This window comes from Melospiza melodia, chromosome Z, assembly GCF_035770615.1.
Source record: "Melospiza melodia melodia isolate bMelMel2 chromosome Z, bMelMel2.pri, whole genome shotgun sequence".
Taxonomy (NCBI): Eukaryota; Metazoa; Chordata; class Aves; order Passeriformes; family Passerellidae; genus Melospiza; species Melospiza melodia.
This window is the reverse complement of record NC_086226.1, coordinates 64,344,551-64,357,654: the sequence shown is the minus strand read 5'-3', so window position 1 is coordinate 64,357,654 and position 13,104 is coordinate 64,344,551. Positions and strand designations below refer to the sequence as shown.

The 13,104-nt window shown below is 45.1% G+C and overlaps 2 protein-coding genes and 1 long non-coding RNA gene across 4 annotated transcripts in view; 1 reads left to right on the top strand and 2 right to left on the bottom strand.

Annotated features, from left to right (window-relative positions):
• Positions 1–297: 297 nt before the first annotated feature.
• Positions 298–1,201, top strand: LOC134431622 (uncharacterized). Its single transcript, XR_010031031.1, has 3 exons — positions 298–371; positions 705–789; positions 966–1,201. It is a non-coding gene; the product is annotated as an uncharacterized LOC134431622 (long non-coding RNA).
• A 2,180-nt stretch (positions 1,202–3,381) lies between these two features.
• Positions 3,382–11,709, bottom strand: CARTPT (CART prepropeptide). 2 transcript variants are annotated; one of them, XM_063180989.1, is made up of 4 exons: positions 11,054–11,709; positions 8,667–8,746; positions 4,923–5,006; positions 3,382–4,401 (listed from the first exon to the last, which is right to left on the bottom strand). In XM_063180989.1, exons 1-4 carry the CDS (start codon positions 11,121–11,123, stop codon positions 4,294–4,296), a joined length of 342 nt encoding a protein of 113 aa, XP_063037059.1. In that variant the 5' UTR covers positions 11,124–11,709; the 3' UTR covers positions 3,382–4,293. The 2 variants fall into 2 exon arrangements, with proteins under 2 accessions (XP_063037059.1, XP_063037060.1); XM_063180990.1 differs by lacking the exons at positions 8,667–8,746; positions 11,054–11,709 and adding an exon at positions 5,087–5,230.
• Positions 11,710–11,856: 147 nt separating this feature from the next.
• MCCC2 (methylcrotonyl-CoA carboxylase subunit 2) overlaps positions 11,857–13,104 on the bottom strand; it is a 37,213-nt gene continuing 35,965 nt past the window's right edge. Inside the window, exon 17 of the mRNA XM_063180988.1 lies at positions 11,857–12,268. Within this exon, the coding sequence (XP_063037058.1) occupies positions 12,151–12,268 (118 nt within the window). The 3' untranslated portion in view covers positions 11,857–12,150. The remainder of the gene's footprint in view (positions 12,269–13,104) is intronic.

Below are 13,104 nucleotides of genomic sequence, written 5' to 3'. Positions count from 1 at the left end.
ATGTGTAACTATTTTCTCTGCTAACTCAGAGAAGGAGAGACTGAAAGAAATGGGGTGGGGAAAGAGGGGGAACAAAGCAAACCTACCACAACAACAAAAAAACACCCTGGAATCTGAGAAGCAGCAAAATCCACCTCAGGAGAAAATGGGATGAGGTTTGTCCAGTATATGTGAAATACATTTTATCCATGCAATGTTGCCTTCAAACTCTGTGACTTCCAATGTGAACCTCAGTTTTCCTCTCAGTACTTGTGCAATCTGTTACCCAGGGGCTGCCAATGCTGGTTAAAGAGGAGCAGTGCCTGCCTCCACCAGGAACACCAAGAATTATGTAGAGTCTCCTGGAGAAGACTTGGCTGCAGATAAATAATGTAAGTTGATTGTCTTTGAATTTAGTCTAGGTGGTCTCTGGGAAGAAGTTTGCTCTAGAAGGAGAAGGATCACACTGTGCTAGCAGGTGTGACATGGGGAAAGCCCACAGATGGCATGGAAAAGAGACAGATTGGCTGGGCCTCTTTGTCCAGCTGCTTGATGTTCAACTAGTTCTTCATTGGGGTTTGACTACTGACAGAGATGGGGCTGCTGCATGGATTCCTTGATATCTAGCACTGTATTTAATTATTTCAGATATCAATTATATAAAACACTCTCTTGAATTAACACTTTTTTGCTAGACTTTTTAATTATGTCTCTCTGTGTTTCAGTCTTCATGTGCAGAGTAGCTGAAAAGAGGGGTAATTTTTTAGCCCAACCCAGGTACTTGGGAGCTGCCAGAAGCCTCTGAAACAGGTGAGTCACCCAGGCGCACAGCACGAATGCCCTGGGCTGTGGGGCCAGCTGAAACTGCTGGTCAACTGCTGGTCACCACTCAGAAAGAAATAACCTAACAACCAGCCCGTCAGGGATGGTTTTCACAGCTCTTTCTAGCTGGAAGATCCAGTCAAAAAGAAAAATTTGTTTTTCAGATGGAGTTGGCAGGAGACAAGCAGATTTACAGTGGTTGACTCCTAATACAATAGGACTTGAAGCAGTTGGGTTGTTCTACTTTGTACTCAGTAAACGCATTAATTCTGAACCACATTTATTGAATCCAGACTTTCTTGCAACCCTTTCTGGTGTCTAAATCCAAGATGAACCCTCAAAATCTGTGCTTCTTGTTTTGGACACGTCATTTGCAGGGCCCACCCTGGAAGTGTTAGTAAGGTGAAATCAAGAGATATTTTAAATTAAAAAATTGTGTCATTTCATGCAATTTATTTCAAGTGAAAAATATGCAAATGCCAAGTCTGTCCTGACTCCTACAGCATAAGTTTCTCTCCTGACCTATTTTTTTTTTATCTCTACAATAGAAATATCCATCATGTCATGTAAGTGGTCATGTATAATCAACAAGATAAGAGCCCTCAGGTTAGTGCACACAGTATTGCAGGGAGTATAGTCATAATGTCAGTATCATGAAAGCAGTCCCAAAATCCTGATTCCTTAAGTCAGGTTTTAGATTTATGATTTTGATCTTTATGTAAGCCACATTTATAATTTTGAGCACTATAATCTGGCAAAACAATAACTATATAATAACTATAAAATCAATACATAAGTTGAATATTTCTTGATATATTTTGGTCCAATATTTCATGTTTCAGTCCAATTCTATGTAAATACACCTTCAATAAATGCTACATGTAGAGTCAGTCTACACAAGCAGTTCATTGAGATGCTTATGGTACTTGGGGCTGGACACAGCCATTGGTTATTAAACCCCTTAATAATCTAGTTTCACTTCTGAATGATCCTGAAGTAATAACAGGATATTATATATACCATATAAGGTAGCAAAAGGGGATGTTTCAGATGAGGGAAGCATGGAAAAAATATCCTGAATGGGAAAATTTAATACATCCAGAAACTGGTGCCAAGGAGTGATGCTGGGTGGCTTAGCTTACATCCTGGATTTTAAATATAAGTTATAAATACCTGTATACACACAAAAAACCACTCGTGTCTGTTAGCTACTGTAAGTAAAAACCTGTATTTAAAGGATAGAGTTGTATGGACACTCACTAGCAGTGCTCTGTACCACAACAAATACTGACAGGACTGTCAAACAGCCAGAGTATAAAAACCACTGAAATATAAGTCCTTATTTTTGTTTGTATGGAACCAAAGAGAGATGCTACAAAAATTGTTTCATTCTTCATTGAGAAATTAAGGATTTCTACAATATATCTGGGAAATACCATAAAAAACATCCGCAAGCAGTTACAAGTTTACAAAACCTGGCGCTTGGCTCCAGCCCCGCAAATGCACTATCACACCCTCCCCCAGAGGCCTTACTCACCCACGGTCACAGAAGTTGTAGGCAGAGCTGGCTGCCGCTCCTGACTGTCCTTGCCCTGGTCACAATGTATCCATTTTCTTTGTCAAGTCCTCCCTCACAGTGTTCGCACCAAGTGCACCACGGCTCCTGCTTTAATTTCACTCTCCCCTCCTGATGCCCCACAGACACATTCCCCCAGGCCATGAATGGCATACCTCAGTCTTGAGGCGCCACCAGTTAAAACAGCCTTCACACTCTGGGTGTTTTCAGCTACACTTTATTTTATTCTTCTCCAGGCTAAGAAGAGCTCATTCCGGTCCTGAAAAATAGTAACTAATAACAATAAACCCCAGCAACTACAATACCTGCAATAATAATAGTAGCAATACCCGTAGCAAAATGAGCAGTGGTGGGTTTCTTTTTGAAGTCAGCTCCTCTGTTCCTGTTTCAGTCAGAATGCCTTAAGTGCTCTTACTGTTTAGAAGTAAAGCAAATGCCTTACAGAAGCCTTTTTCTCACAAAGCTCTGGATTTCTCACCTATATTTGTGCTCTCTTCAGCATGGAATATGAAATTCCCTTGTGATGTCTTTCCCCGGTGTCTGCCTTGGCCCATGCAGCCCCTCATCTCCATGCTGATAGAATTAAGAGCTGGTTCTCGCAAAGACACCCACAGATGAATTGTGACAAATGAGAGGCAAGAATTTCCTTCAGGCATCCATCATTTGTTGGAATCTAACACAAAGTAACATAGACGATCCAGCTCATGGTAGTTGCCTCCCATACAAGTCCCTGCAGCCGGGATACACCCTGTCCTCTCCCAAAGAAAAACCTGAGGCCTCTGTATTTGTCACAGTGCCCCTGGGTGCCTGTGATGAGGGAGCAGACATCAGCTGAGCAGTGCCAGAACACATAAACCTTGGTTTCTAGTCCTGTCCTGACCTGGCCGATAGCCTGGCTAAAGCATGCAGTAACACTTGCAGTAGTTTTGGAGATATCCTCAGCCTCTTCCTCTGAGTGCTAGGGATGTGATTTAATTCCTATGTGTGAATTAGAACACCCAAAATACTGTCATCAGAACACTGACTTTATTAATAGAGACAAACAAAGGATTAAAACACGTTATGAGTTTGCTGAAATACGCAAGTGTACCTGTGGAGGACAGACATATTTATAAACATCAGTTCATTGTAGAAACATGAATAGGATATCCCCAGGTAGTTTGCAACGAATCCAGACAGCTTTCTCTCCGTGGTGGCCCTGGTAAAGCAGCCAATGTCCCCCTAGCCCCACCCCAGCCATGCTAGTGCCGGACCCCCGCACACCATCAGTGTCTCTCTCATGCCGGACTGTCTACAGCCCGGGGTGAGCACAGCTGGATTTGGCCTGAGGCCAGCGGTGCGGGTGAGCCCCACCGAGGGCTGCAGGCTGCTGGCTCTGGCGGGTGCCCAACTGGGTCCTCTGCGCGGGGCGGCAAGAGAGAGGGGACAGGGTGCTTTGGACACACCCGCATCCCGCCTGTCCCCGCTACCCCCAGCCACCTCAGGGGAGTCCCCTGGCCCCGGCTGCTCCGGCCGGCAGCGGGTGGATGTTTTCCGCCCGAGGAAGGAGCCGAACACCCCGGGGCACGGCACGGGGCCAGTACGGCTTCCTGGCACGGCTTGGCACTACTCGGGTCTGCACTGGGACGGCACTGCAGCTCCCGGGACCGGCACCTCTACTCCCAAGGCACGGCCCGGGATTTTCCTGGACGGACAAAAAAAAGCAGGGGAGGAGGCGAGGGAGAGGACGGGGTGGGGCGGGGGAGAGAAAGAAAACAGCTCCACGGATGTCGGATGTCACGGACAGCGTTACACGGGCGACGCGGGGACTTATCGCCGCGTTTCTCGGGCGGAGGAGCTGCGGGAAGTCGCCGGAGGTCGGGGCGGCCAGATGTCGGTGCCTGCACTCCCGGCGGCTTGTCCCGGGACGCCTCTGCTTACAGGCACTTGAGGAGGAAGGAATTGCACGACGTCCCCCGGGGGCAGTCGCAGAGTTTCCCGATGCGAGCCCCCTTCCTCACGGCGCACTGCTCCCCGGCGTCGCACTGCGGGCAGCGGCCGGCGGTGAGTGGGACCGCCACCAGCGGCCGCCCAGTTCTGTCCCGTCCCGTCGCGTCCCGTGCCGTCTAGCCTAGCCCCATTCTCTTCCGTGTCGTCTCGTCCCGTCTAGACCAAGTCCTATTCTATCCCTTCCCTTCCCTTCCCTTCCCTTCCCTTCCCTTCCCTTCCCTTCCCTTCCCTTCCCTTCCCTTCCCTTCCTTTCCCTTCCCTTCCCTTCCCTTCCCTTCCCTTCCCTTCCCTTCCCTTCCCTTCCCTTCCCTTCCCTTCCCTTCCCTTCCCTTCCCTTCCCTTCCCTTCCCTTCCCTTCCCTTCCCTTCCCGGTCCTCTACCATTCCGTCCCTTCTTGTTCCTCTACCATTCCGTCCCGTCTCGTCCCGTCCGCATTCCGTCCCTTCCCGTTCCTCTACCATTCCTTCCCGTCTCACCTCGTTCTCTTCTACTCCCTTCCTCTTCCTTTTTATTCCCTTCCCGGTCCCGTCCCGACCCGTCCCGCCGGGACACCCACCATGGGCACCTGCCCGAACTTCTTCTCGTAGTGCGGTCCCCTCTTGCTCTTGAGCTTCTCCAGCACCTCCTGCAGCGCCTCGATCTGCCGAGAGACCAGAGAGCCGCCGTCAGACCGCGCCCGCCCCGCCGCCGCCCCCCGCCCGTTCCCGGTCCCCGCCGCACCAGCTCCTTCTCCCGGGAGGCGCCGCCGCCGCCGGGCGGTCCCAGGTCGCGGACGCGGCGCGGCGGGGCCGATCCGTGCCCGCGGGCGCTCAGCAGCAGCGCGGCCGCCACGGCGCACAGCGCCAGCGCCCGGCAGCTCTCCATGGTGCTGCCGCCCCGCCGCCGCCGCCGCCGCCTTTATAGCGCCGCGCCCGCCCCGCCGTGCGTCAGCGCCCACCGCCGCCGCGCTCCGAGTGCCGCCACGGCACGGCACGGCTCCGCGCCCCCACCGCCCGAGCGCCCCGGTCGGCGCCCCAAAGCGCCGGCCGTCCCTGGCCCTCGGGCCAAACAGCGGATCCGTCTCTGAGGGCGGCCGAGGGGAAGGCGGCCGGGCCAGCCGCACCCTGCCCGTGCTCCCTGCGCTCATCCACAGCCGAGAGCTGTGGGCAGAGTGGGAAACTATTGCCTCGCCCCTGGGGGCTGGGATGGTTGAGGGAGAGGGTGGACGTTGGACACACAGAGATGAAAGTGGAAGTTGGGCTTACAGACTAGGGAGACTAGACTTGGAAGTCAACACAGGGATCTGACGGGAGGGAGGGTAAGTATCCGTGGGCTAAGGAAAAACATGATGTGCTAGAAGGAAGGAAGAGCCATGTGGGATAATTACCCTAAAGAAGTGTGTGTGTGGGGGGGTGGTAGATAGTGGTGATGAGCAATAAGCTGATGAGGATGTGAGTACTTGAATAAGGACAGGTGAGAACCAAGAGTGTGGGGAGGCTCAGGGCCACCGAGAGCAAGGTAAGAAGCAGCATCAAAAGGCCCAGGATAAAAGTAACTGCTAATATATCAAGCAGAACTGTAAATGGTGCTTGAGGTCAAATATCACACCACTGAGCAGGTTCTTGGGGAGCATTATACACCCTGTGTGTGGAATGAGGCCACCTCCATTTTGGGAAAGAAAAAGTGCTGTTGCCAGAAGGAGACCTAGTATCAGACATACCATTCAGACCTTCCCACTGACGTTTGGTTCTACCAGCCCAGTAGCCTCGTGTCCATGAATATTCTCACTAAAAAGATCCTTGGCAAATCATGCCTGCCCAGGCTTCACAGCCATGGCAGTGGCAGGGGTAGCTCTTCCCATTTAGAAAAGCAGTGGTATGCCAGGAAGAGCATGCAAGATGAAGGACAGTCAGTGCTCAGCCTTTCTCCAGCGTCCTCTGGGCTAAGGCTGGGGTAAAACAGGGTTGCTGAGCAGCAGTTTGCTGGCATGAGACATTTGGCCATCTGGTTGCTGGGACAAGGAGGCAACAAGTTGGGTCTGCCTGTGCAGAGGTTTCACTTCAAGCTCATGGTTCTGAAGTGGCTACGGGGATGTTCCTGCCTGTAAGTCAACAGCAGCAGGAACTGGGCTGTGTCTCCTTAGGTGAAGGGAGGGTCATTTGGAGAAGGAGAAAACTGGAAAACCTTGTTAACAAAACTCTCCTAGCTTGTTAACAAACTCTTAACAGCTGGTAATTTGTAGGGAAGCTAGGAAGTGGAGTTAGGAACTGCTTGAAAAGGCAATGCAATGTGAGCACCCACACAAGTTTGTTTAAAGAAAAGTTAAATGGGCCCAGGCATGTATTTTTCCAAGCAGATGGGCATTTTTTCAAGGGTACAAAATGAGTGTGGTTCAAAAAGTAATTTACAACAGCAGCATTTTGTTTGAGGTTCTGATCTCTCTATCACGTTGCTTGCCTCCAGTACTGTGTGTTCACCTCTTGCTGTTACCTCCTCCCACACACTCCTATTGATCATCACATCCAGCAAAGGTCTCATTTGTAATTGCTGGTCAGAGTAGAGATCCTCTGTCTGTTTGCGTGGCTCCTCCAGCTTCATTTAGCCACAGGGAAGGTTAAGATTTCTGATGTCAGGCTGGTGGTAAACCACTCATAGCAAAGTCCAGGCTTTGTTCCCAGGCTGGAGCAAAACCACAACTACATGCAATACTGAAAATGATGGGTATGCCAAAACAAAGTTTCTTAGAACAGAGAAATAACACAGGCTATGAAAAATGCAACACTTCATACAGAGAGGCAGATATATGGCCTATTCAACTTTAAAAGCAGCATCTGTGAAGCCTGACCAACATTTCAAACCATATTTTATAGTATGAGGATTACTCATGCAGTGTTGAACACACCAGAGATGCTCAGAAAACATCACTGTTTTCTTTCCAACTTACACTTCCAGTAAAAAGCTGAATTTAATGTTAGCTACTCTAGTGAAATTATTGTTGAATGTGGAGGCAATTACAAATTTCTGTTTCCATAAGTCATTTTGTCTGTCTGGCTACAGACACCCACAGAACTATACAAGTTTCTGTCACACTGTCTCTGCAGACATCACTGTCCCTTGTTCCCCATTCAGCCATTTTTGTACACTTTGTCTCCAGCACTAGGGGATAAAATCAGAAGGATTAACATCAGCAGGACAGCTGAATATTAAATAAGAGCGTCAGAGGCTACCAGAGTGTCAGAGGAAGGGGTACAGAACCAGAAAATCACTGTTTACAATCACAAAAAGGCAGGTACTTTCCAACAGCTTCAGTAACCAGTCATAAGACAGCTGGCTATGGAAGGAGGGGAGCCTCTGGCACCTCAGCGCTTAGCTCTGGGTAATCCACGTGAAATGCAATCAGACCTTGGGGACAGACAGCTCTGTTGTACCAAAGTTTAATCCAAGTTTCTCAAAGTTTACCTTCTCCATGCAAATGTTATTGCACATAAGGTACAAACAGAACACTACCAATGTGCATTAGCAACTGTACATCAGATGGATAATTTTGAAAGTCACATATGCTTTTCATAATCACACTCTTCCATCATGATCAATTAATTAAGTGTACTTCTAAAAGTGGGAAAATAATGGAGGTTTATGTTGATGCTGGGGAGCAGTTCTAAGGCATTTATGTGTGTTCTAGTTTTGGCTTGGCACAGACATAAAGTTGGACGGATTTTAGGACTACTAGACTGTAGAGATTAGTGTCAAGCATTTGAACAAGTGCTCTACTGAATCAGTGACACAAAAATGGACATCTGGCTTTAAGTGGATGCTTTAAGGCTTTGCAGGAAAGCAGCAGGCTTTTCTAACTGCATTGTTAAATTGCCTTAATTTATAAACCACAGTTAAAAAAATAATATACCATCACTGGTTTTCTGGATCAAGACTTTTTTTACTGAACCCTTGAAAAGTGAGGAAAATCTAAGATAGATCAGAGTTACTGTTGAAGTAATAAGAGTCCAGAGGCATACTTGAAACACTGTATCTATTTCAGCAGGAGATAGCAATTCATCTTGATGAGTAATAGATTGGAAAAAAGCCACTTAAATAAAAGATGGGTTCTCAGAACAACAGTACATATACCAATGACCACGCAAACAGTGAAGCTACAAATTCTCCAATAAACAAACCCCACACGGGTGGAAGAGTAGGGGGAACAGGTCCCCAGTGGCTTCTCCATTTCTGCAGGCAGAGCTATCACAGAGGCTGTGCACTATCCACACCTCATTTCAGCCCTAGTAGAAGCAGGCTTGTAATGATTGTGTTCCAGAGGCTCTACCTTGATGTTTGTTGAACAAACTGTCACCAATTTTGATTGAAGCCCAAATTGTAGCTCCCAGGTTCCCAGCACCTTCCCAGCTGCCATGAAAATAAAAAGGAAAATGGCAATGGGTACATTTTTATATTCATCCTGAATTCACCACCTCAGCCCAGGTAATTTGAAAAGGAAACCCTTGGTTACTGCAACAGTCTCTAGGGACATGAAAAGAAGCTTAGCCCACCTCCTTCATGGTTTCCCATTTCCTTCTCTAGAGGTGTTTGAAAACACCCTCAACGTCACAGCATCGACTCTTTTAAACTCCTTGCAGTTAAGTGTTAACCTGTTAAAGAGACCATGCCTAACTATCATGGAGAAATGGAAACCTCTTGGCCTTCCCTCTTCTCAAGGGCTGGAGGGAGGCACATAGCTCAGAACAGCTATGCCCAAGGCAAGACTAGATAGAAGCAAAGGTTCCCAGAAGTCTAGAGCACCTGGTGGGATGTTCTGGTCCACCACAGTTTGTGTGCTTGATTTAGCACAGCTTGATATAGCACAGCTATTTCCCTTGTTCCTCAACCTCCATTTGAAAAATCAGTGTCATCCCAAGTACCAGCCTTTCCAGTAAGGAGACAGATTAGTGGTTGTGAGCTGCTTCAATACCATAGTGAAGAGGTCACATGTACCAGAGACAAGAAGAAGTCTTGAAATAGTCACCCACAGCTTTTACATTGCCTCTGTCATCACGAATATTATGCCCTTACAGTGGCAGCTACCTTTAATCTAAGTTTTAAAATTTCCTTTCACTAAAAAAGGGATCCTACTGGTAGCACAGTGCCAATGAAAACTGAAAATTACAGTTGTAATGGCATCCATGTTAAACCTAAAAAGGAGCTGCGGCTGCAAAAGCTGGGAGTCCTGGTGGCAGACAAAATGTGAGAGCTCTGAGTGATTATTTTGAGACAGCATGAATAGATCGACCAACATCATCAAATGTAGTACAAGCATGGGGTCCAACTCCTTGCTCCTGCTGACTCCACAGAAAACAATGTTTTTCAGCAATTCTCTGGGCAGCAAGAGACCATCTCAGCAATCAGAACACCATCACACATGATGGGCACTGCATGCAGTGCCCCATACAGAATGCAGCATGGTAACATGGAAAAGCTTTTCCAAAACAGCTGTGTAATGGAGGAGTGATAACCACTAGAGGCTCTCTGAACTGCTGTTCTGCACTGAAGATCCTGCTTGGTAGCGATTGCTAACCAGATCACGCTGATAGGATGCTAAGCCTCTGATGATTAATTTCATTTACTTAACATGTTTCCAAAGCTAAGTATTATTAAGGCAGAACACTCTTATTTAATCAGACATGTGTTTTGACTTTACTTGCATATATATTCAGAGGAAGAAATTTTTACAAGTGTAAAGAACTGTGAAAAGAAATTGATGTAACAATCAACAGGGAATTATCATTCTCAGAAGCATCTTTCCAAACATATCTGTCTCCTGTATTCCAGGATTATCTGTTACTGTCTCCAACTTGGCATGATTTAATTACCAGTGTAAGCATTCAAAATAAAAATATTATTCAGAAGAGATCAGATTTATTAGCAGAAACAGGCAGTATTCCTCATGGCTTTTGAAGTGACAGGCAAAAGTGACCCCCATAATTAAGAACACAAAGTCAAGTGCCAGAACTGATTATTCCACTGGAGTAGGAGAAAATACAGTGCATTTCTTCTTATTGAAAACCACTAACAGCATTTCAGGGTATGGAACTATTTTTTCCTTGATAATATTTAATATATTTAATATATTTAATATATTTAATATATTTAATTTTAGAAATCAGTATTTAAAAGTAGGGTATTTTTAAATGCATTTCAGAAGCCTATTAACTATAAATAATTACATTTTGCTTTCTGGATCAAGAAATCTTGGATCTATGCCAGACATGTTCACAAATGTGTGTAGTGAGACAAGAGGCAAAAAAGCACAGCTCTGTGCCTAGCTGGCAGTACTTTAAACTATTATTCTCTATTAAATATTTATTTAATATACTAAGAGTAAGCATCAGAATGCAGACCCACGGAAGTAATCTTTCTAGTGGGTGCAGAAAGGCTTTGGATACATTTCATCTTGGTAAAAAGAGAGGGAAAATTGCTCTTTTAGTGCAATTTTTGGCAAGTGTGCCAGAGACCACACAGCTAAACATACGTTAGGCTGTCTACATTATCTGTATCCTACACTGAAGATCCTGATTCCAAGGAATTATTTAATTTTCTTTTTTGCATCTGTCTGAGACCCAACTCAAAAGGCTGGTAGACAGCAGACCTACCATCCTCCTCCTGGATCCAAGAACTCCTTTCCACACAAGCTTAGGAAGATTACAGCTAGTACCTTACCCTGGGTGATCACTCTTCTTAGCAGTCTTTCCTCTCCCCACAGGCCAGCAAGGAGAGGACCTCTATTCATGTACACTGGCTCTTCTTGCACTTGACTCTCAGTCAAGGATATTTCTGGCAATGGCTATCTGGGCACCTGTAGAGCAAAGCTTGATAAACTGAAATCACCTCCCAGCTAGAACAGTATGTAGTTTCTTCAAGGCACACAATGTTTCTGAAGAGAACAAATTAAATGACAGCGAGTTCTCGAAAACTTTACACTCCAACAAGCTACCCTTAATAAATCAGAATAATCAGAAAGCCCTCAAGCATTGCAGAACTCCTTAAGTCAGTGGATTTCAGGCTTCTGCTCTGAGCAAAGCATTGACCCTTGTGCAGAGAACACTCTGTCTTTGTGAAACCAAAATTACCAGAAGGACCACATGCCAAGATGTTTAAACATTTTTACAGCCATGCTCTCAGCAACCTGCTGATTTCATAGACACCAGCACACAGCTCCCATCTCTTCCAGAAAACATTATGCATCCATCAGGTTCAATAGTTGTTTTGACTTCAGGGAACCACACAGAAAAGCAATGTTTTTGGATAAAAGCCAGAGACAGAACAAGATGACAACAAATGCATGAAATCTAAAATTTCATGCTGTGTTGAAATCCCTGGCTACCCTTACAGCACTTCCCTTTCACAAAAATTATTTATTAGAAAATGTGGGTTTTTCTTTGTTGGACTGCAAAAGTACTTTGCATTTTTAGGAGACATACAAAAGAGAATTAAAAGAAAGACAAGAGCTGATAAGCACCAAATATGTAGCTTATTTTGTACATTTATTTATATAAGAGATAGTATCAATAGTTTCTTGTAACATAAAGTACAATGCAATGCAGTTATATCAGCACTTAAATGATTAATCTCAAATCACTCTCAAAAAATTGAAGCACTGTGTGACAATTACAGTCAGTGAAAATAATGATGAAAGTTTCATTAAAAAATAGCATCTTAAAAATCTTTATTTTTAATCACCATAATGTTGTAGCTAGTATGCTGTCCAGCCCCAAACAAAATACACAGAGGTAATTCTGACGATCACATATTTAAGTTTACATTCTGAAAACTCCAAATTCTGTCTTCTTTGTGGGTGCATTTAGTGCTGCGCTGAGACTGAGGCCCAAAACCAGTCTTGTGTCAGCTGGATCAATAATCCCATCATCCCACAATCTAGAGAAAAGCCAAAAATATAACAAACCAAAACTTTTAATAATTAAAGGAAATCAACATATACAACTGGTATACTTTCAAATCCATGAAATCTGAAATGCTTCAGAAAAAGAAAGAGGAGTAAAGAGCTAAATTATACTAAAAGCAATGGAGTCAATTCTCACTGTTCATCAATGCAATAGACTGGTGTGCATTACTCCATGGAATTTGTCTTCTAGAACAATGTTTCCATTTTAGGTAAGTGAAGAATGTCAGACCTACATATTTTAAATAGATTCTTCATACTTAATCATCTCCTTCAGGAAAAAAAGCCCTCTGTGCTTTTTAATGTTCATGTGGAGAATGAACATCTGTCAATGACCTAATTCTATTAAGAATGCCTGCACTTCAAAGATTATGTCACATCATTATTTACACTATTTAGGTTAATTCAACTGCCAGATGAGGATGACACAAATCATTATTCTTTCATCATTAAAGAGCCAGAAAAAATTTCAAGTATTTTCAGAATTTCTGTGGTGGGTTGACTTTTGTTGGATTCCAGGTGCCCATGGGGCTGGCTCTATCTCTCCCCCTTCCCAGCTGGACAGAGGAGAGAAAATAAGATGGAAAACAATAGGTTGAGATAAGACAGTTTACTAAAGCACAATAAAAGTTTGCATGTGCATCATGTGAAAAAAACTGTTAACAACTTTAGTCTCTACTTCCCATCAGCAAGTGAAGTCTAGTCACTTCCCAGGAAGCAGGGCTTCAGTATGGCATTTGCTTGGGAAAGCAAACACTGTAAATAACCAAAGTTCCATCTTCCTCCTCCTTTCCTTAGCTTTTGGAACTGA